The sequence below is a fragment of the Nicotiana tomentosiformis genome, chromosome 6 (genome assembly GCF_000390325.3).
Source record: "Nicotiana tomentosiformis chromosome 6, ASM39032v3, whole genome shotgun sequence".
Classification (NCBI taxonomy): Eukaryota; Viridiplantae; Streptophyta; class Magnoliopsida; order Solanales; family Solanaceae; genus Nicotiana; species Nicotiana tomentosiformis.
In genome coordinates, this window is record NC_090817.1 from 83,904,587 (window position 1) to 83,928,730 (window position 24,144).

General features: G+C 40.8%; 2 protein-coding genes across 2 annotated transcripts; one reads left to right on the forward strand and one right to left on the reverse strand.

Moving 5' to 3' along the window:
- Positions 1–1,084: 1,084 nt before the first annotated feature.
- Positions 1,085–2,113, reverse strand: LOC138894322 (uncharacterized). The gene is made up of 3 exons (XM_070179012.1): positions 1,829–2,113; positions 1,284–1,727; positions 1,085–1,102 (listed from the first exon to the last, which is right to left on the reverse strand). Exons 1-3 carry the CDS (start codon positions 2,111–2,113, stop codon positions 1,085–1,087), a joined length of 747 nt encoding a protein of 248 aa, XP_070035113.1.
- Positions 2,114–15,312: 13,199 nt separating this feature from the next.
- On the forward strand, positions 15,313–23,774 carry LOC138894323 (uncharacterized). Its single transcript, XM_070179013.1, has 3 exons — positions 15,313–15,837; positions 16,117–16,260; positions 23,679–23,774. Exons 1-3 carry the CDS (start codon positions 15,313–15,315, stop codon positions 23,772–23,774), a joined length of 765 nt encoding a protein of 254 aa, XP_070035114.1.
- Positions 23,775–24,144: the final 370 nt, after the last annotated feature.

Sequence of the window (24,144 nt, forward strand, 5' to 3'; positions counted from 1 at the left end):
ATAGGCATTGCGGACCGCACAATTTTCCTTTACGGCCGCAGAATTGGATTATGGTCTGCACATTTCTCATTGTGACCGCAATTCAGAAATCACCAATATGCCTAATCTCTGATGACAAAGAGTTGGATGTTTCGCGGCCGCAACCAGTTTTCTCTAGTCCGCATAAATAGTCTTGCGATTGCACTTGAGAGTCGCAAAAATGACAACTCTCTGATCATAAAGATTAGGTTGTTCTGCATCCGCAGAACCATGCCTTACTATAGTGCCCTAGACCTTAACTTCTGCGGACCGTACAATTTTTTTTGCGGCCGCAGATTCCAATAATTACGAACCAACGATCAATTATTTACCTAGGGCTTGCAATTTTTACATAATTTTGACTTGGAAACAACATCTAAGCATGAAAATCTATTTACCCAATCCCCTTAGAGAATTTTCTAGTCTACCCACTATATGTTTACCCCACATGGTTGTTCAAATAGATTCAACAAGACAAATGGTCCAAAATTTCACTAAAAATCTAAAAATTAAAAGAACTTAATTAAGATGATGAAACATACCAAATATGAATGAATGCAAGAGATGAGTGATCAACAATTGTTAGGCTTATGAGCAGCTAATTTAATAAGAAATTTCAAATTGGTGCACTTTGTGAGCTCAGAGAGGGAAAAGGGGGAACACTGCCCTAGCTCCTCTATTTATACTGAACGGTTTCTGGCAAGTGAAGGGGTCTTGAGTGCGGCCACAAAATTCCAATTGTGGTCCGCACTCTGTTACCTGAGGGCCCAGTTGCCCTTGCGTTGTTGCGGTCAGCAGAATTTGTTGCGGACCGCAAAATTCTTGTCGCGGCCGCAGATCGACCATTTCTCTGACGGGCCAACTACAGAGAGTTGACATTTTCCACCTTCAACTTGTGCGGTCCGCAATGTAATTGTGCGGCTGCAGAGCACCTTTTGTTGTAGCAACCATAATTGTGCGAACCGCACAATATAATTGCGGTCCACAATTCTTTCCACACTTAACTAGATTTTTGGGTACAATTCCTGTAAAGCACACTCATCTCTGCAAGACACTTCAAATCCAGTTAGCACGAAAATAACACCTAATTACAAAAGAAGAAAAGAAAAAGAAAAAGAAACATGGGTTGCCTCCCAAGAAGCGCCTGATTTATCGTCACGGCACGACGCAGATTACCATCATTTGAAATGAATTACTGCCACAACGTGGCCATCACCAACCTTTCCCAAATAGTGCTTCACCCGGTGACCATTGACTCGGAATACCTCATTATTTTTGTTCTTCAAGTCCAATGCACCAAAAGGCGTCACACCCACAATTTCAAAGCGACCATTCCATTTAGATTTCAGCTTTCCGGGAAACATTCTCAACCGTGAGTTGAACAACAAAACAAGATCGCCCACCTTGAACTCTTTGTTCCAAATGTATTTTTTATGAAGGTACTTCTTCTTATCTTTGTACAAGGATGAACTTGCATAGGCATGGTACCGGAACTCATCCAATTCATTCAAATGTGCACAACTCAAGTTAGTAATTGCATCCCAATCAAGATTCAATTTCTTTAAAGCCCATTCAGCTTTGTGCTCAAGTTCCACCGGAAGATGAAAAGATTTTACGAATACCAACCGATAAGGATACATTCCGATAGGTGTCTTAAAAGTAGTCTGATAAGCCCATAATGCATCATCAGGCTTCTTTGACCAATCCGTCTGGTTGGCATTCACTGTTTTTTACTCTTTATCTCTCGGTTGGAGACTTCCACTTGACCTCTAGCTTGTGGGTGATAGGGAGTCATAACTTTATGAGTGACACAATACTTGCTAAGCAAAGTGTCAAAAGCCTTGTTGCAAAAATGCGACCCATCATCGCTTATGATAGCCTGCAGAGTACTAAACCTTTTGAAAACATTCTTCTTCAATAATGCCACCACACTTCTCGCTTCATTGTTGGGTAAAGCAATAGCCTCAACCCATTTAGATACATAATCAACCGCTACCAAGATGTAGATATTTCCACAAGAATTCACAAAAGGGCCAATGAATTCAATACCCCACACATCAAAGATATCAATCTCCAAAATGATATTGAGAGGCATTTCATTCTTCTTCGAGATTCCATCGGCCCGTTGACATTCATCACATCTTTTCACCACATCACTTGCATCTTTGTTAAGAGTGGGCCCATAGAAACCACAAGTTAGCACTTTGGCCGCCGTTCTTGCTCTGCCATGATGACCACCATAAGGCGAAGAATGGCAAGCCCCAAGAATTTTACTTTGCTCTTCTTCTGGTACACATCTTCTAATTACCTCACCCGTGCAGATCCGGAAAAGGTATGGCTCATCCCAATAATAATCTTGACAATCTCATTTGAGCTTCTTCCTTTGATTTGAAAAGAACTCATCCGGGATGATTTCACACACAAGGAAGTTTGCTAGATCTGCAAACCACGACACCTCCTTCATTAAAATAGCCAAGAGTAGCTTATCGGGGAAGGAGTCATTGATCTCAAGGCCATCATGCGGACTCCCCTGCTTGTAAGGTCCCGTAAAATTTCGCAAAGGAAAAATAATATTTCGTGGTGCCGAATTGGTTCTTACGTGTTTTGCTCGAACTTTTTGGGTTGAACAATGTACTGAGGGATAAAGGAAAAGTTTTGGCTATGAAATGCATTTTTGCGGTTAATTATGCGACCACAGAATCACTTTACGGACCTCTTAATGGCCGCAGAGTGAGGCAGGAGAGGGGCAGTTTTGGATGCTATTCTGCGGTCAACTATGCGACCGCAGAACTGTTCTGCGGTTCATTATGCTACCGCAGAACAGGTCTGCGGGCCGCATAGTGACCGCAGACCCAGGCAAATTTTTGTCAGTTTTGGACACCAATTATGCGGCTGATATGTTGTCCGCATATCGATTATGCGATCGCAGACCTTGTTTCGGAGCTCCATTTTTGGGTTTTTATAACCCGACCCTACTTCGTTAAATACACACTTTGGGTTATTTTTGAGCTAAAGTCTGATATTTTAGAGTGAGAGAGAATGCCCTAGAGTGAGAAGGTGTTCCTCAATAATTGTTCTTTAATTCTTCCTCAAATTTTGAAAGATTAAAAAGGGAAACTCACTAGGTCTTCATCCAAGAGGTAAGATTCTACACCCCAACCCTCAATTTCGAATTTTGTCTAGAAATGGGTAATTAGCAAGATAATATTTGGGCATGAGAGTTGTTTGTTTTACATGCGTGTGTTATGAAAGGGTGTATGAAAATTGTTGAGCTAAAAATAGTAAAGAATGGGTTGTGGGATGATGGAATCCTCCATAAAAGGACCTTGAAACCTTAATGCACACCTAGTATTTGATAAAATGCTCAAATGAGCTAGAACCATGTTCATCTTCCTAATTTTGATTCAATTTGTCATATTTCTAAAATAAATTGAAGTTGCTAAGAATTTTGGAATATTTTAGAGTTTAAGGAAGCTCCATTGAGGTATGTTGGCTAACTTTCCTTTAAGAATTGGAACCCCAATATCCTTGTAAGTTCCAAGATATTTATTACAAGCTGAGTATTCCGAATAAGTTTTGTGACAAAGATATATGTTTAATTTGTGTTTCAAATGCTCTCATGATATTGTATTATAAATTGAGGATGTGATCAAAACTATGGATTGTGTATCTACGTGTTATGATTCCAAGTCCTGATTGATGTGGAAAACTATTATGCCAAATTGTGTAGAGATTGTGATTGGGGTTACACCTCCACCCGCATATATTGGGGTGAGGCAGCAGGGCCGCTTTGTGTATGATTTTGGTATTATTGTTGCACCACCACCCACATATATATATTAGGGTGAGACAGCATGGCCGCTTTGTGTAGGTATTGGTATAGTTGATGCATTTCCACCCGCATATATTGGGGTGAGGGGCGGGGCTGCTTTGTGTGAAAATGGGTATTGTGTTTACACCTCCACCCGCATACATTGGGGTGAGGCGGCAGGGCCGCTTGAGTAGAGTATTGGTATTGTGTTTACACCTCCACCCACATATATTGGGGTGAGGCGGCTGCTTTGTGTGAAAATGGTTATAGAGGATCTCATCTTGAATTTTATAAATGTTAATGACAGCTCTTGATAAGCTTGATTTGGTTTAAATGACTATCTATGCTATTCTATTGCCGCCTTGATTCATCATATTCATACTGTATTTTCGAGTTCTTAAATTTGTGTTTAGTTTTCATACTAGTACTATTCGACATATACTAATGTCTTTTTTGTCGGGGGCACTGCATCTTTAATGGATGCAGGTGGTTCCACAGAGGAGGATACTCACTAGTGATAGCAGTGCTCATTCTTCCCAGCTGACTTGGTGAGCCCCATCTCATTCCGGGGTTATGCATTTTTTATTTCGTATGAGTTATCGTGTTTTGAGGTATAGCCGGAGCCTTGTTGCCGGCATTATTATTGTACTCTTTGGTATTTTTAGAGGCTCCGTAGACTAAGTGTGGGTTGTATATGGGTGTTGGGAATGTTAAACAAGTTGTGTTATGATTAAATCACTCGTTCCACTTTGAACCATGAAGGGGTGTGTGTGTGTTTTGAGAATTATTAAATGAGGTAACTAATAAAATGATTTAGTATTGTGTACATGATCTCCATATTGTCTAATTAATGAAAATATGTATTATCCTTATTCATGGATGAGTTTGGGTAGAAGGAAATCTAATAGGCTTGCTCGGTCGGGTTCACTCAGTTGAGCGCCGGTCGCGCTCTCCAAGTTTGGGGCGTGACACTGCTCCTCCAAACGAGACAAGTGGTCCGCCACTTGATTTTCACTCTCTTTTCGATTTTGGATGTCAATATCGAACTCTTGAAATAATATCACCCATCTCACCAACCTAGATTTTGAATCTATCTTGCTCAGAAGATAGAGAAGTTCTGCACGATCCGTATGAACAATAACCTTTACACCCATCAAGTACGGGCGGAATTTCTCAGTTGCAAACACAAAGGCAAGGAGCTCTTTCTCCGTAACGGTGTAGTTGACTTGGGCACTATTCATGGTCTTACTAGTATAGTAGACCGGATGAAAAATCTTGTTGATATATTGCCCCAAAACAATCCCAACCGCTACATCGCTAGCATCGCAACAAAAAGGAGCGGTGATAATGGGAATGGTTGTCAACTTGAACTTTAGCAATTCAAAGGCTCTCATGAAATCATAATTGAAGTGAAATTTAGCATCTTTCTCTAAGAGCTTGCACAATGGGTTCACCACTTTAGAGAATCCTTGATGAAGCGCCGGCAAAACCCCGCGTGGCCTAAGAAACTCCGCACGCTCTTCACCGAAGTCGGAGGTAGAAATTTAGAAATCACCTCAATCTTTGCCTTGTTGACTTCTATGCCTTTCTTTGAGATCTTTTGGCCAAGGACAATGCCTTCCTCGATCATGAAATGGCATTTCTCCCAATTTAGCACCAAGTTCGTTTCTTCACACCTTGCCAATACTTTATCCAAATTTTCCAAGCAATCATCAAAGGAATCCCCAACCACCGAAAAGTCATCCATGAAAACTTCAAGGTAGTCCTCTACCATGTCCGTGAAGATCGCCATCATACACCTTTGAAAAGTCATCGGTGCATTATATAAACCAAATGGCATCCGCTTGAAAGCGAACATACCATAGGGACATGTAAAAGTTGTCTTCTCTCGAACCTCCGAAGCAATAAGGATTTGGTTGTAGCCCGAATATCCATCTAGAAAGCAATAGAAAGTATGGCCGGCCAACTTATCAAACATTTGGTCAAGGAAGGGGAGAGGAAAATGATCATTCCTTGTTACTTTGTTGACCTTGCGATAGTCCATACACACTCTCCACCCGGTTACCTTTATTGTAGGAATCAACTCATTCTTGTCATTGGTGACCACCATTATGCCCCTTTTTTTGGGACACATTGCACCGGAGAAGTCAATGAACTATCGGAAATGGGGTAGACAATCCCGGCGTCCAACCACTTGATAATCTCCTTTTTGACCACTTCTTACATAGCCTCATTGAGTATCCTTTGATGTTCAATAGATGGTTTGGCGTCTTCCTCCAAGTTGATCTTGTGCATGCAAAATGCGGGGCTTATTCCCCGAATATCTGCCAAAGTCCATCCAATAGCCTTCTTCCTCTTGTGTAGCACCACCAATGTAGAGTCAACCTGCACATTAGTTAAACAAGAGAAAAGAATAACCGGTAAAGAAGAACAAGGGCCAAGAAATTCATACCGAAGATGTGGAGGCAATGGCTTCAACTCCAAGGTTGGAGGCTCTTCAATTGAAGGCTTTGTAGGAGGAGTTTTCCTATTTTCAATATCCAAAGAGAGTTTCCGGGGTGCATAGTTGTACGACCCCATTCCTTGCAAAGAAGTCACATATTTCATGAAGCCATCCATCTCGTCATCATCAAAGTTGAGCAAGACGGCCTCCAACATATCACCCACATTGATCGTGGCACTTGTATCATCAACAATTACATCGGTCACTAAGTCCACAAAAGAACACACTTCATTGCTATTTGGTTTCCGCATAGATTTGCACACGTGTAACAAAACCTTTTCATCACACACCCGGAAAGTGAGTTCTCCGGCTTCCACATCAACAAAATCCTTCCCCGTAGCAAGGAAAGGTCTTCCAAGAATAATCGGCACCTCATAGTCCACTTTACAATCAAGAATGACAAAATCCACCGGAAGAATGAATTTATCAACACGAACCAATACATCTTCAATCACTCCTAATGGTCTCTTCATGGTGCGATCGGCCATTTGTAATCTCATAGATGTGGGTCTTGGTTTCCCAATTCCCAAAGTCTTGAAAATCGAATAGGGCATCAAATTTATACTTGCCCCAAGATCACAAAGAGCTTTAGCAAACTCAGCACTTCCAATGGTACAAGGGATTGTCAAAGCACCAGGATCTTCCAATTTAGGAGCCATTGAATGCACAATTGCACTCCCTTAATGAGTGACTTTGATAGCTTCAAAAATTTATCGACCGCTTCTTTGTCACAAAATCTTTCATAAACTTTGCATAACCGGGCATTTGTTCCAAAGCTTCAACTAATGGCACATTGATCGAGAGACTTTTTATCATGTCGATGAACTTTTTGAATTGATTCTCGCTATTTTTCTTGGCAAGCCTTTAAGGATATGGAGGAGGAGGCTTAGGCAATGGTACCTTAGCCTTTTGCACTACCTGTTCCGGTATGTCAATAACATGATCCCTAGACGAGTTCACTTCCTCTGGAGTCTCTTCCACATTGTCATCAATATCTATCCGCACTTCATCATTTGTTTGTACTACATTGTTTGGGATCTCTTCTTCTCGTATCACTTGCTCATCATCCACAAGTTGTCTTTGACTTGAGGTGGGTGCATTCCCACCTTTTTCACTTCTTGTAGTAACAGCCATGACATGCCCCATGTTGTTCCCACCCTTTGGGTTCACCACCGTGTCACTTGGTAGTGCCCCCTTAGGACGAGAATTTAGAGCTTGAGAGATTTTCCCCATTTGCACTTCTAAGTTGCGGATCAATGTGTTGTGTGAGGAAAGTTGGGCATCAAAATCAAAATTCTTATCCGTCATTTGCTTGAAAATGTTCTCAATACGTCTCATTTCATTGTTGGAAGAGCTAGGACCATGGGAAGGATAAGGAGGCAAGTTACTCGATTGTTCATACATCGGGGGCCTTTGAAAATCCGACCCCCGATTTCCTTGATTGTTACTCCAACCGCCTTGATTGTTGCCTCCCCAATTGCCTTGGTTATTGTTGTTATGACAATTCCCTTGATTATTTCCACCACTCCAATTTCCTTGATTGTTGTTGCTATTCCAATTGCTTTGATTGTTTCCACCACTCCAATTACCTTGGTTGTGAGAATTCCAATTTCCTTGATTATTTTGAGGTCTCCATTGTTGTTGGCTTGGGCCTTGGAAGTTGTTTATTTTCCCTTGAAAGTTGTTCACATATTGGACCTCTTCTTCTTAGTCATTTTAAAAGTCATTTTGATCAAACCCACTAGCTTCTTGCACAAAATTGTCCACTCTTTATTGCACTTGTGGAACCTTTGTTCTCCGTTTGTTCACCATCATGTTTACTCCCTCCATTACATTGAGTTGCCTCGGGTTTTGCACTTATTGAATTGAGCCTTTGCCAGTTGGTTCATGTTGGTGGTCAATTCGGCTATGGCTTGCCCATGGTCATGCAACTCTTTGTGAAGGTGAATTACATTGGGATCACATTGTGGAACATTAGTCCGGGATTGCCACGCCGAAGAAGTGTCTGCCATTTTATCCAAAATACCACACGCCTCCGCATAAGGCATAGTCATGAAGTTCCCACCGGCAAGTTGATTCACTACACATTGGTTGGTTGTGGATCCCCCGATAAAAAGTTTGTTGAATCATGTTCTCCATCATATCGTTATTGGGACACTCTTTATCCATTGTTCTATATCTTTCCCATATCTCGTGTAGTGGTTCATTGGGATCTTGCTTGAATGCTAGAGTTTCATCCCAAGTATAGCCATGTGCCCGGGAGAGAAGTACTTAGAAATAAATTTCTCCGCCAATTCATCCCAAGTATGAATGGAATGGTTTGGCAAACATTCCAACCAATCTAAAGCTTTTCCCCATAGAGAGCTTAAAGCATCCTCGGAGACATTTGTTTGTTTACTCCCCCAACACGTATCCACAAACACCTTAAAATATTCGTATGCATTTTGACCCGGAGAACCGGTGAAGAACCCTCGTTGCTCAAGCAAGGTGAGCATCACATTGGTTATTTAAAAGTTGCCCGCCCTAATACGGGGAGGGACTATTGCATTTGCATATCCTTCATTCGGCAACACCAAGTGTGGAGCCGCTCGCGGTGGAGGTTGGGGTGGAGCGGGCACATTTTCATGAGGCACTCGGCCTCATCTATTGGCTTGAGGTTCAAGAGGAACCTCATCCCTTTGATCATCCTCAATGTCCACATCCCCCAAAGCAATGTTTCCGAGCTCATTTGTTTGCCATTGTTGCACCTATAATTTCCCAACACGTTAGTAACATGGAAGGAAAAGAAGATATTTCAAAAATATACTCAAATATATAGCTAACACCATTTTTAACTCCCCGGCAATGGCGCCAAAATATTGACCTATCACGCACAATGCACACATCAATATAAGGTATGAATCGGTCGATTATAATTATAGTAACCCAACAACGAGTTGGGATCGAATCCACAGGGAGTTAGATGGGAGTTAGGAGTATATATTCTAGTACGTGAATTAGAACTATCTTAATTTGCACTTTCACAAATTGGTGTTGTTTCTATTTCTATTTTAAAACTAAAGATTGTAAAGTAAAGGAATAAGACTAGGACAATTGTTTTTGTTATTTTTCAAGTTTGTAAAAAGGCCTAGGGCTATGACCATTGCCTAGGTGTTTGCCTAATGGGATATAAACCTTAATGCTTATTTTGTTGATCGTGGTGTATTATAGCTATCAACTCTCAATTACCCACTCACTACCTCTCGGTTAAGGAGTGGTTTTGCCCAATTTGGCTTTCTCAAGTCCAAATGTGTATCACAGAAAATGGTTGCTAAGAGCTCAAGTCGGGTTATTACTATCTCTAGGTTGAACCCTTTAATTGGGTTAATCAATCTCTCGATTGACCTAATTTCTTGTTAGCCAAGTTTTCCTAGACTAAGTCTCTCTTTCTCAAGTAGAGACTAAGTCAATTAGTCATGAACTAATATTTGCAACCATTAATTCCACAAATTAAAGCATGAACAAGGCTAAATAATAAACACCTAATCATAAACAAGCACTAACTTAGATACCCATAAGGTTTACACACTAGGGTTGGGTCACAACCCTAGTAAAAATCTAGCTACTCATGCTTAAAATTGAAGAAATAGAAGAAGAAATACTAATTAAACTTATATTGTAAAGTTACAATGAAAAGATCTATAGTAAAATACTTCAAAATATAGAAAACTTCCAAAAGAGGCACAGAAAAATGGCTACAGGACTTGCTGGTGTCAAAAGTTAACCTAATTTTGTGAAACTCGTCTATTTATACAAGGCTAGAAATTTCGGACAAAAATGCCCTTCGGGAGGTTCTGCGGTCCGTACAATTCTTCATCTTGCAGGAGATAGGATTCTACGACCGCACAATTCTCAACTGCGGCCACCAGGCAATGTTCCTGCGGTCCGCAGATTTATCACTGCGGCCACAATCTGGTCTTCTGCGGTCTGCATCTTTACTTCTGTGGCCGCAAGGCACTTCTTTTGCGGCCGCACAATTCTTGTGCGGTCCGCAATTTTGAGGGACTTGGACTTTTGAAATTTACATACCCTCCGAAGTTGATCTCCAGTTCATCATTTGCGGCCGCGCAATTCCTATGCGGTCCGCACTTTGCTAGAAATCCTGCTTGGATTTTATTCATTGTCTGCGGTTTTTATTGCCTTGTGTTTAGATTACTCCTTTTTGAGTCGGATTTCATCTCTAGAGTTCAACTTCTAACATTCCTGTAATTTTGCATATTTCATCAGTTTCGGGAACACCATTCAACGCTTTTAGACTAAAACAGCTAAAAGGTGCTAATAAGTAGTCAAAATCCTCACTTATCAACCGCCACCACCTCATGTGATGAGGCCAAACAACGAGCCACCATCTCATGCTTATGATGTCCAATACTACTCTCCAAATATGGCTTTCAGAGTCTCAACTCCATACAATCAAAATCCTCAATACGAGTCACTAGTGGAAAATGAAAAGCCTGCCAAGTTGGTCGAGCCAGATGAGATGGCTAGGAAAATGAAAAGTCTTGAACAGAACATAAAGAACATACAAGGACTAGGTGGTCACAAAAGTATTTCGTTCAGTGATTTATGCATGTTCCCTCATATCCGTTTGCCACCAGGGTTCAAGACCCCAAAATTTGAGAAGTATGATGGACACGACGACCCTATCGCCCACTTGAAAAGGTATTGTAACCAGCTAAGAGGTGCAGTGGAAAAGAAGAATTGCTGATGACTTATATTGGGGAAAGTCTTGTGGAGGTAGCCTCCGAATGGTTCATTGACCAAGATATCTCTCACTTGCATGTCTGGGATGATATGGCCCAGACCTTCATCAAACAATTCCAGTACAACATTAATATTCCACCAGATCGCAATTCCCTATCCAATATGAAGAAAAAGCCGACTGAAAGCTTTAGGGAGTATGCCATCAAGTGGAGGGAGCAAGCGGGTAGAGTTAAGCCACCCATGCATAACCACTAGTTGATAACTGTTTTTCTGGAGGCTCAAGATCCTGATTACTTCCAGAATATGATCTCCGCAATGAGTAGACCTTTGGAAGAAGCGATCAAGATAGGGGAGATGGTCGAAAATGGCCTCAAGACTGGCAGAATTATAAGCCAAGATGCTCTCAAAGCTAACACCCAAGCAATCCAAAATGGGTCAAAAAGTTTGACAAATAGAAAGAAGAGAGATGAAGGGTCTATGATGACTTCGGGATCCAGAAAAGTTCAAAGAGGAGCAACACACCCTTATATGCAAGTTCAACAAGGGCAGTCGAGCTACCCTCAGCATTATTATCCCCCGCCAATTCCTCAATACTCTATGGGCCCACCACGGTACACAATGTTTAATTCCCAGTCTCATGCTCGGCCTCCCAATCAACAAGAATGGGCACCAGCCCCAAGGATACCCCTACCTCAGCAGCAAAATTTTTTGGGCACCCTACAACGGTCGTCCCATGTAGGATAATAGTCGAGAGCAAAGGCCGGTGGAAAAGTTCACTCTATTAGCTGAATCTTACTCTAGTCTGTTCCAAAAGTTAAAGCAGATCGGCGTGATTGGACCCATTGCTCCCCACCATATGCATCCCAATTCACATGGATTTTAAGCAAATGCTAGGTGCGAATATCATGCAGGTGCCTCGGGGCATAGCACTGATGACTGTTGGACTCTAAAAAGGACCATAGAAAGACCCATCGCTGAAAAGTTGATTGTGGTAACCAATGGCGAGGACCCTCCTAATATGACAAACAACCCGTTGCCAGCACACAATGATGTTCCTTTTGTGGGAATGATTGGCCAAGATCAAGAATACAAGTCGGTTGGTCGAGCATAAATGACAGTGGGAACGATTCAAAAAGGAATAGGACTGGAAGTAAGTCCAAACCGAGATGTGCCGTTGATTGTGAAAGGCACCCAGAGCTTAGAGAAGGCAACTTTATTTGTTCTAAAAATCTCGAGGTTGGAAGTCCGCTCCAGTGTTCCAAGCCCAAAGTTATATGTCCTGGGAGGCTACCCCGTCATGAGGCAGAATCAAGGTGGTAAAAAAGCTATAACAGAGCTGATCATAATCAAACCCGTCGACCAACCCCGTGTGAAAACACGAAAACCATTCCTTGGAACTATAACAAAACTGTGGTGACCTACAAAGGCAAGAAAATCATAGAAGAAGTGGGGGAAACTGGAGGTTTGACTCAATCAGGGAGGTGTTACTCTCCAGAATAATTGAGGAAGGCCAAGCAAATCATAGAGGGCCAAATGCCAATAAAGAAACCAGTCACTGAAGAAGAGGCGGGAGAGTTTTTGAAAAATATGAAAGTTCAGGACTACTCAATCATTGACCAGTTGAGAAAGACTCCTGCCTAAATATCTCTGCTATCTTTGCTCATACACTTAGAAGAGAATGCCCATGTACTAATCAAGATCCTGAACGAGGCACATATCTCAGAGAAGACCACCGTGAATCAATTAGAGAAGATGGTTAAGAGATTCTCTGAGGTAAACAGAATCTCCTTTACTGATGATGAACTCCCTGAGGAGGGAGCCGGGCACAATAGGGATTTACACTTGACTATCAAATGTGAGGGGAATTATGTAAAGCAAGTCATGGTTGATGGAGGCTCGAGTGTAGATGTATGCCCTCTCTCTACCTTTCAAAGCATGAAAATCAATACAGACAGAATCTGACCCAGTAATGTTCGCATCCGGGATTTTGATGGCTTAGCGAAAGATACCATTGGGGAGATAAACCTCACCATGATGATTGGGCTGGTTGATTTTGAAATTATCTTCCAAGTAGTGGACATGGAAACTTCATATAACTTTCTTCTTGGAAGGCCATGGATCAATACAGCCCGAGTTGTGCCATCCACCTTACATCAGATGCTCAAATTCGAACATTATTTTTTGTATTTTGGGTTACTTTCAGGGTTGTAATCCAAACATCTCAGTATGATTATTTTGTTTTGATGTTAACCCTTCTATCCTTTCAAATTCAATGAAACACAGTTCAGTTTCTTATTAAGTTTTGTATCTTTTCCTTTTCTTAATTCCTGCTATTTTGTTTACATTTCAGTTTTGTTAATGTCGGCTTTAATAACATGACATGCATGCGGAATTCACGTCCAGATCTCAAAAAGCTATCTAATCTCTAAATAATGCATCAAGAGGTCGAATATGATAAAGATGAGGATGTTTAGGAAATAAAAAGAGAGTTGGAACAATTTGAAACAAGCCTAAGCCCAACCTCAATGAAACTGAGCCAATTAATATTGGAGGTCATGAAGAAGTTAGAGAAATAAAGATAAGCATTCACACTGAACAAGAAACCATAGATGCCTTGATTCAAATTTTATTTGAATACCGAGATGTGTTTGCTTGGTCTTATGATGATATGTCGGGTTTAAGCGTTGATTTAGTGGTTCATAAGCTTCCCACGTATCCTAATTTTCCACTAGTCTAACAGAAGCAATGAAAATTTAAAATGGATATGAGTGATAAAATCAAAGAGGAAATAATGAAGAAACTGAGTGCCAATGTAGTTAGAGTCATACGATACTCCACCAGGGTGGCAAATGTTGTGCATGTGCCAAGAAGGACAGAAAAACCAAAATCTGTGTTGACTACAAGGACCTGAACAAAGCAAGTCCAAAGGATAATTTTCGTTTTCCAAACATCCACATACTTGTAGATAATTGCACTAAGCATGAGATACAATCTTTGTGGATCGTTATGCCGGATACCACCAAATTCTAATGGATGAGGATGATGCAGAAAAGGCTGCTTTCACCACTCCATGGGGTATCTATTGTTACAAGGTCATGCCATTCGGTTTGAAGAATGCAGGGGCAACTTACATGAGGGCCATGACCACCATTTTTTATGACATGATGCACAAAGAGATTGAAGTATATGTCGATGATGTCATCATAAAGTCAAAGACACAAGCTCATCATGTGCGCGATTTGAAAAAGTTCTTCGAACGGCTACGAAGGTATGACCTTAAGCTCAATCCAGCGAAGTGTGAATTTAGGGTTCCGTCTGGGAAGCTCCTCGGTTTTATAGTCAGTCGGAGAGGCATCGAATTGGATCCCTCTAAGATAAAGTCCATTCGAGATCTGCCACCCCTAAAGAACAAAACTGAAGTCATGAGTTTGCTCGGGAGATTGAACTACATCAGTAGATTCATTGCTCAGATCACAACCACGTGCGAGCCTATCTTTAAGTTGCTGAAAAAGGATGTTGCTATCAAGTGGACGGACAATTGCCAAAAATCTTTTGACAGGATCAAAGATTATTTATCAAAACCCCTTGTACCGGTCCTACCAGAACCAGGTAGGCCTTTGTTTTTATATCTATCGGTGATGGATAATTCCTTTGGATGCGTTCTGGAGCAACATGATGTGACAGGCAAAAAGGAGCAGGCAATCTATTATTTGAGCAAGAAATTCACCAATTACGAAGTTAAGTATACCCTTTTAGAAAGGACATGTTGTGCCTTGACTTGGGTCGCTCAAAAGCTGAGGCATTATATCCTGGCCTACACTACTTACCTCATATCCAAAATGGATCCTTTGAAGTACATCTTTCAAAATCCAATGCCCACTGGCAGGCTCGCAAAATGGCAGATTTTGCTCACAAAGTCGACATCGTCTATGTCATTCGCACCGCAATGAAAGCACAGGCTTTGGCAGATTATTTGGTAGAGAATCCAAATAATGATGATTATAAGCCACTGAGCACATACTTCCTAGACGAAGAGGTCAACTCAATAGAGGAAGTAGTTCCGGATGACAGCCATGTATGGAAAATGTATTTTGATGGGGATGTCAATATCAAAGGAGTTGCGATCTGAGCAATCCTTATCTCACCTATTGGACAACATTACCCTACAACGTCCCGACTTTGGTTCTTCTGTACCAATAATACGGTAGAATACGAGGCTTGTATAATGGGTCTAAAAATGGGCCGCGATCTGGATGTGCATGAACTATCGGTTATGGGAGTTTCTGACTTGCTTATCCGGCAAGCCCAAGGTGGATGGGAGACTCGAGACATCAAGCTTATTCCGTACAGACATTGTGTGCAAGACCTAAGTAAAAGATTCAAGTCCATCGAGTTCAGGTACATTCCCAGGTTTCACAACGAGCTAGCTGATGCCTTGGCTACCTTAGTCTCGATGCTCCCTTATCCAGGCAACACTTATATTGATCCATTGGAAATCCAAGTTTGGAATCAACACAGTTACTGCAATACTATTGAGATAGAACCAGACGGTGAACCATGGTATCATGACATAAAACGATTTCTGAAAATAAGGGAATACCCAGAGCATGCCAAGGGAGATCAAAAAAGAACTATAAGGCGGCTCGCCGGCGATTTCTTCCTGAATGGGGAGATTTTGTACAAAAGGAGCCCAGATTTGAACTTGTTGAGATGCATAGATGCCACAAAGGCTGAGCGGATCATGAGTGAAGTGCATTCGAGGGTATGCAGACCTCACATGAATGGATATATTTTGGCAAAGAAGATTCTGCGGGCAGGGAATTATTGGCTTACTATGGAGCGAGATTGCTTCAGTTTTGTTTGCAAGTGTCACCAATGCCAGATTCATGGTGACTTGATTCATTTGCATCCTTCGTAGTTGCATCCCATGTCCTCTCCTTGGCCTTTCGTTTCTTGGGGAATGGATGTTATTGGGCCAATCGAGCCAAAGGCTTCAAATGGGCATAGATTCATTTTGGTTACGATTGATTAATTCACCAAGTGGGTGGAGGCCGTCACTTTCAAAGCAGTCACTAAGAAAGCAGTGGTAGACTTTGGTTATTCCAAAATCATCTGTCGCTTTGGTATACCAAAGACCATTATCACTGACAATGCAGCCAATCTAAATAGTCATCGGATAAAAGAGGTATGCGAGCAATTTAAAATTGTGCATCGCCATTCTATCCCTTACCGGCCTAAAGCCAATGGAGCCGTTGAAGCGGCTAACAAGAACCTCAAGAAGATTCTTAGGAAGATGACCTAAGGGTCCAGACAATGGCATAAAAAGCTATCTTTTACTCTCTTGGGATTCCGCATGACTGCTCGCACATCAGTGGGTGCAACTCCTTATCTGTTGGTGTATGGAACTAAAGCTATAATACCAGCTGAAATCGAAATTTTCTCTCTTCGAATCATTGTGGAATCGGAGATTCAAGACACTGAGTGGGCCAAGCCCCTATTAGAACAGCTAATGCTTATTAATGAAAAATGGCTAGCAGCAGTGTGTTTTAGCCAGTTATACCAGTAAAGAATGGCATGCGCTTATAACAAGAAAGTACGCCCCAAGGCACTTTTAGGTAGGCCAGTTCATTTTGAAACGCATCCTTCCACACCATGTAAAAGCTAAAGGAAAGTTCGCCCCGAACTAGCAAGGACCCTACATCATCAAAAAAGTGTTACCAAAAGGGGCCTTGCACTTGGTAGATGAAGAAGGATGGGTACCAGGCATGACTATTAACGCAGATGCAGTCAAAAGATATTATGTTTGATATATACCTACTGCGGAACTTTCAAGCATGATTTTCTCATATCGAGTGACGAAGGCTATCATTACCCACCATCCCAAATAGGTGTCACCCTTTTATTAACCCTTTTGAGTCGTATTTGTCTTCTTTGTTTTCCCTCTTTTTGGAACTTGTGTACTTGTAAAAAAGGCAAAAACAGGAAAAAAAAAAAAAGGAAAAAAATAGTATAAAGAAAAAGAAAAAAAATCAAACAACAAATATTCTGAGTCAGTGAACTACGTCTGACCTGATTGCGAAAGGATACGTAGGCAACCTTACCCTGGGTTTGGTCCCATCACAAAAAAAATCCATATTACCAATACTCTAAAACTGGGGCAGAAGTTTGATTTATTTTATGATTTTTTCTGTAAAAACGGTTCCAAAAGTTGTAATTCAGTTAAAGGTTCTTTTCGCCTTTTCCCTGTTAGGAACTTCTGATCAATCTTTGAGAATGTTTGAAGTCCCCATGCCAAGGGCGTTTGGCAACCTTCCGCATGCAGTATCTTAGTCAAAAAAAGAAGAAAATTAAGAAATGAGAGAGTCTTATCGGTGAAAACCAGTATGGGCACTGTAAGGCGACAGTGAGCAGAGAAATGAGAGAGTCTTTTTGGTGAAAACCCAGATGGGAACTTTAAGGCGACATTGATTAGAGAAATGGGATAGGTCAGTTAGCGAAAACCGGTAAAGGGCGCTACTAGCCGAATGAGGGTCTTCGATACTCTGTCATGAGCACAACCAAGACAGTTTCAAGATGAACATTTGTGGCGGATTTGGAGAATTAGACAGCTCAAACGGATCAGGCGTCCAGTCCAAAATGCATGTCATGATTCATTGAAGTCGGCACACACCTCTAGATAAATCTCCATATTCCTCTCCCCGAAAGGGACACCTTTTGTTTAGACACAATTCCTTTTTTTTTACTTTTAATTGCTCTTCTATTTTTCCTATAATTTTTCTTTGAGTCCCTTTCGGTCTAATCTTGCATCAAAAGTGAAGCAAAGAAATGGCTGCAAAACTGGCTATAGTTTTCTCGTAATACCGGGCACATTTTGGGGGATATACGCCATTGACAAAGGCACGAATCCGTCTGTGATCTCTTTGCTAAGCCGAACAAAGTGTTTCAAAGAAACTGAAAAGGTCGCCTAAGCAAGACTTGCTTCATGGAAGAAGTTGATAAGCACTACGGACACAAAATAATATTGGGTGCAAGACAACTAAGTTTCAATTTAAAGAAAACATTTCCTCGCTTTAGGGACACGGATTAGTGGTACTATGGATATCTGGGTAGGAAACAATCGGGGCAACGTCGAAAAGCCAAGTTCTCCAAAAAGCGATACAAAGTATCCGAGCATCTCGGTACCACTCTAATAGAATCAGTTCTTCGACAATGGAGTGGCCGTGAATTCAAACTCCTTAGGGCATCATGGCCACAAACCAACCACCACTTTGAAAACTCACAACTTTTCTTTGTTTAAAGCAGGAACAAAGAAATGCAGAATGGTGATTCTCAAAGGACGAATATCACCAAAGGTATATTCCTCAAAATCTCCATTTTCTTTTATTTTCAGCATTCATCACTACTGTTCATACCTCATTGACAAAGGCTATAGTTCATACCTCACTGGCTATAGTTTTCTCGTAATACCGGGCACATTTTGGGGGATATACGCCATTGACAAAGGCACGAATCCGTCTGTGATCTCTTTGCTAAGCCGAACAAAGCGTTTCAAAGAAACTGAAAAGGTCGCCTAAGCAAGACTTGCTTCATGGAAGAAGTTAATAAGCACTACGGACACAAACTAATATTGGGTGCAAGACAACTAAGTTTCAATTTAAAGAAAACATTTCCTCGCTTTAGGGACACGGATTAGTGGTACTATGGATATCTGGGTAGGAAATAATCGGGGCAATGTCGAAAAGCCAAGTTCTCCAAAAAGCGATACAAAGTATCCGAGCATCTCGGTACCACTCTAATAGAATCAGTTCTTCGACAATGGAGTGGCCGTGAATTCAAACTCCTTAGGGCATCATGGCCACAAACCAACCACCACTTTGAAAACTCACAACTTTTCTTTGTTTAAAGCAGGAACAAAGAAATGCAGAATGGTGATTCTCAAAGGACGAATATCACCAAAGGTATATTCCTCAAAATCTCCATTTTCTTTTATTTTCAGCATTCATCACTACTGTTCATACCTCCCATTTACGTAGCTTAACTCAAGTAGAATCGTTTCTCCTAGGGGATCCAGCTCATAGTTTTGGGTAGAAGTACTCTTCGTTCAGGATGTTTTATGTAGCTTAACCCATGTAGAACCTTTTCGCCTAGGGGGATCCAGCTCACAGTTCCGGGTAGAAGTACTCTTCGCCAAGCTGTTTTACGTAGCTTAACTTAGGTAGAACCTTTTCACCTAGGAGGATCCAACTCATATTTTTGGGTAGAAGTACTCTTCGCTCAGGCTGTTTTACGTAGCTTAACTCAGGTAGAACCTTTTCGCCTAGGGGGATCCAGCTCATATTTCTGGGTAGAATTACTATTCGCTCAGGCTGTTTTACGTAGATTAACTCAGGTAGAACCTTTTCGCTTAGGGGGATCCAGCTCATATTTTTGAGTAAAAGTACTCTTCGCTCAGGTTGTTTTCGTAGCTTGACTCTGGTAGAACCGTTTCGCCTAGGGAGATCCAGCTCATATTTTCGAGTAAAAGTACTCTTCACTCAGTTATTTTGCATAGCTTAACTCAGGTAGAACCTTTTCGCCTAGGGGGGTCCAGCTCATAGTTCCGGGTAGAAGTACTCTTCACTCACGCTGTTTTCGTAGCTTAACTCAGGTAGAACCTTTTCGGCTAGAGGGATTCAGCACTTGATCAGTAATACAGGGCGTCAACCCCTGGTTATATTTTCTTTCAGTAATACAGGGTACCAACCCCTAGTTACATTCACTCCTAGTGATACAGGGCTCAAACCCCTAGTCACATTTCCTTTCAGTAATACAGGGTACCAACCCCTGGTTGCATTCCTTTTCAATAATACAGGGTACCAACCCTTGGTTACATTCATTTTCAGTAATACAGGGCGCCAACCCCTAGTTACATTTCCTTTTCAGTAATACAGGGTACCAACCCCTGGTTACATTTCTTTTTCAGTAATACAGGGTACCAACCCCTGGTTACATTACTTTTTAGTAATACAGGGCGCCAACCCCTGGTTACATCTTCCTTAGTGATATATGGCGCCGACCCCTAGTTACATTCCTTTCGGTAATACAGGGTACTAACCCCTAGTTACATTTACTTTTGATAATACAGTATACCAACCCCTGGCTACATTTCTCCTTAGTGATACAAGGTGACAACCCCTGATTACATTCCTCCTCAGTAATACAGGGTACCAACTCCTTGTTACATTCTTTCAGTAATACAGGGTACCAACCCCTGGTTACATTTCCTTTCGGTAATATAGGGGACAACCCCTAGTTACATTTCTTTTAGTAATACAGGGTACCAGACCCTGGTTACATTTTTTTCCTTTCAGTAATACAGGGTACCAAACCCTGGTTACATTTTCTTTCCGTAATACAGGGTACCAACCCCTTATTATATTTATTTTTTATAATACAGGGTACCAACCCCTGGTTACACTCCTTAGTGATACAGGGCACCAACCCCTGGTTACACTCCTTAGTGATACAGGGCGACAACCCCTGGTTACATTTCTTTCGATAATACAAGGTATCAATCTCTGGTTACATTCATTTTCAGTAATACAAGTCGCCAACCCCTGATTACATATCGCTTTCAGTAATACAGGGCGCCAACCCCTTTGTTACATTTCTTTCAGTAATACAAGGTACCAACCCCCGGTTACATTTCTTCAATAATATAGGGTACCAACCCCTGGTTATATTTCTCCTTAGTGATACAGGGCATTAACCCCTGGTTACATTTCTCTCATTAATACACGGTACCAACCCCTAATTACATTTCTTTCAGTAATACAGGGTACCAACCCCTGGTTATATTTCCTTTTGGCAACCCAAGGTACTAGCCCGTGGTTGCATATCCTCACATATCTAGGTTATACTGTTGTCTTTTTCTTCATTTCAATAAGTTAGATAGTTTATAGCTTTCTCAAATAACTCACAAAAGTTTCCTAGTTCAAACTGGGGCAGAAAAATTTTGTTCATTTTGTTCGCCTTTGATGGCTTTGCAGGCCCCGCCGTAGAGCACATGTGACGATTAAAGCTTGCAGTTTCAGTTTCTCATCAGAAGAAAGAAGTCTTTTGATCACAAGATAGTTGGAGTTAGCTTTGATAATATGTCAACATCCCAACTTCTCAAGTTTCATTTTCTCAAATTCTGATCCGGAAAGCAAGCAACTAAGATTGAGTCATAATCTTTTCTTCAAAGGGCGTCAAGATCCAATCTAAGGTCAACGCAAGCGAGCAGGCCAAGATTCAAGATTTGGCTCCAAAAGACACATAGATAGAAATTTTGTAACTCTTAGCTTGCAGACATATGTAGTTCTCTTCTTTTTTTATTTTGATGTAAGCAGCAACTAACGATAACAGTAACAGTAACAGCAACAACAACAACAACAGCAACAACAGTCTTAACTCTAGTATCCGGTAGTCCCAGCTACAAAATATTTCTAGAACTATACTGACCTGATTCTTTTATAACCAGGGATACGTAGGCAACCTCGGAAGCAAGGTTCGATCACGTTTTTCAAAAATGCTTTCATGGGAGTGATACACGAGAAATATTAACTATGGCATTTACTTTCTTTGCACGAAAACTCTTCATGTTCTCGAGCAAAGAGGGGCAGCAGTAAATATATAATTTTTGCTCTTTTTACTTCTCCTACATTATATTTGTTTAGGTTTATTATGTATATATTTGTAGATTTTAGAATTAGATAATTAAATAGTGTGTTAAGGGAGTTAGAGAATGAGTATTGTCTTTTTTAAGCCAAAATGGGCCCTACATTGGACCCAAATTAGTGGCCCAGCACCCCAGAACCCAGTCCAGATGCTTTGACCTGGAAGACTTCAAAACGACGTCATTTCTATTAGTTTACTTAGATTCAATCCCATCCATTCAATCTCATCTAATCCGACGGCTAGTATTCAATCCCCACCCAGGTATTTAAAGCCTTAAACCACCAAATTGTGCCCCCATTTTCCCTTATTTTCTGTTCTCCTCTCCCCCTTTCTTCTTCCTCTCTATTCTCTTTCCCCTCTCTGCCAGCTCCGCCCGTCGCCGCCCAGCTCTGCCGCGGGAAATCGCCAACCAGCGGCGACCGTCGCCCAAACACCATAACATTTATACCATTCTCTTCCTCTCTTTATCCTCTACACTAATCTGAACCCCAAATTCCCATAACGACTTTCAATCTATATAAATCTAAGCCTAACCGAAACCCTAGCCGCCGCTCACCACCCCCAAACTCCGAATATTTTATACCCCCACTCTCCTCTTACTCTCCTCTACTCGATTTCACGACCCAAGATCACTAATTTTCCCCCCAAAACTCATCCTCCACCGGCCAGCCACCCCCTCCCCCACTGCCTTATTATTTAGCCCACTCGACCTAAAGACTCATGTTCCCTTCTAGTATAATGCCAAAACTTACTTGTTTTGGGCGTTTGCTTAAAGGGAATTTGTTTTTCGGGGTCGGACAGCCGCCTCTTGGAATCTCCGGCGTCTTCTCGTGGCTCGAACAGTTTCAAGCACGCTCATTAGGTATAATCGTCATCTCATTAATTAATTTTTATTTTTTTTTAATTATTAGTAGGTTAGTTTCTGATTTTTGATTTTTCGATTTTGGTTGTTTGTTGTTAATTAGAGTTTCAAGTTAGATTTATTTAATTAGTTATCTCTATTTAGTTTAGTTATTTGTTAGACTGTTATTGATTAAATGTAATCTTTAGTGTATTAGTTAAATTGTTTACTTAGTTAATCGATTGTTTAGTTGTTGAACGTCCTCATCCGATTGTTAACGATGCTCGTTCTGTTTTGAGCATTAGTTTGTGTATTCAGTTGTTTGTTCTATGTTTAGTTTCCACAAATCAATTTGTTTTAATCTAGTTACTTTGAGTTTTAGTTCCATTTGATGTCTTGTTTCTGTTTTGTCAATTCTTGGTTGTTTGAGTTTGATTTGGTTCAAAATCAATAGGGTGGTATGGATGTTGTTAAAATATGAAGTTTAGATGGGTGTAATCATGACCTAGGGTACTAGTGGCTTACTTTTTACTAGTAGGGTAGTTGAAATGATATTTTTTCTCCTTGCTTCTGACATAGCAGATTTTCAGGCTATCCTTTCACCTTTTGGACAGCCTTTGAACAGTGTTTAGCACACAAAGTCAGTCCTTTTTAGACAGACTTTTGGTGAACCAAAATCTATCCAAATGTGAATTTCTTGGCATACTTAAGGGCTGTCCTTTCCTCACTTTAGACACACTCTATAAGACTTAGAAAATATCTTTTACTCTAAATGAACACATAAAAACTTGAGAGTAAAAAATAGCATTTGAACACTTAGTAGTAAGCTGAAAGTAGTGAGCTTTTGTGAGTGAATTCTCTATGAGAAAGACCTTTCAAAAGCATAAGAATGTCATAGTTGATTGTTGGGATCCTTCTTCTTTAAAAGTTACTAAGTTTAAGGGTCTTTTCTGGGTTATTTCTCGGGTCAAAAGTTGCCGATTTGCTGTTGGTTGTTGTTTTTGGTTGTCATTTGTGCTGGAATTTCATTCATTCTGTTGTATTTTGGTGTTTCTACATTTCAGGTAACTCCCTCAATTGATGTTGTAATTCTCGATCCAATGATGAATGAGAATGAGAATGAGATGATTCGAGCTTCTATAATCTGTTTCATGCCATGAATATGTTGTGCTCCTTTTGACTATTTGATACATGTATTGAATATATGTGATGTAATAGTTCTAGTTTCATTATTTCCTTGTCAAGTTATTAGATCTGTAAGTTGTGTTAGGTATTTACGATGTATGTACCGTAAACTAGCATTTTGATTTTGATTGTAGAATTTGCATAAAGTTATTAACTTAGAGTAGTTTTATATGCTCAAAAAAAAAATATCAAAAGTTAGCAAGGCATCAAATAAGTGAGCCATCATGGTGCTTTAAGAGAGGAACAGTGCTTATGTATTTGAGCAAAAAAGGTTTCTTTTTAGGCATATCACTGTTTTTTTAATAATTTTGTTGTCATGTGATTACATCTGTTATTTGGGGTGTT

Excerpts from the sequence above, each read along its gene's own strand:
- LOC138894322 (XM_070179012.1), bottom strand. The coding sequence starts at position 2,113 with ATGCCTCTCAATATCATTTTGGAGATTGATATCTTTGATGTGTGGGGT. Across the intron at positions 1,728-1,828 it reads CTTTGCTTAGCAAGTATTGT|ACGGATTGGTCAAAGAAGCC; the intron begins GTCACTCATAAA and ends AATGCCAACCAG.
- LOC138894323 (XM_070179013.1), top strand. The coding sequence starts at position 15,313 with ATGGGCCGCGATCTGGATGTGCATGAACTATCGGTTATGGGAGTTTCT. Across the intron at positions 15,838-16,116 it reads TGAGTGAAGTGCATTCGAGG|TGGGTGGAGGCCGTCACTTT; the intron begins GTATGCAGACCT and ends TAATTCACCAAG. Across the intron at positions 16,261-23,678 it reads ATAGTCATCGGATAAAAGAG|GTAACTCCCTCAATTGATGT; the intron begins GTATGCGAGCAA and ends TCTACATTTCAG.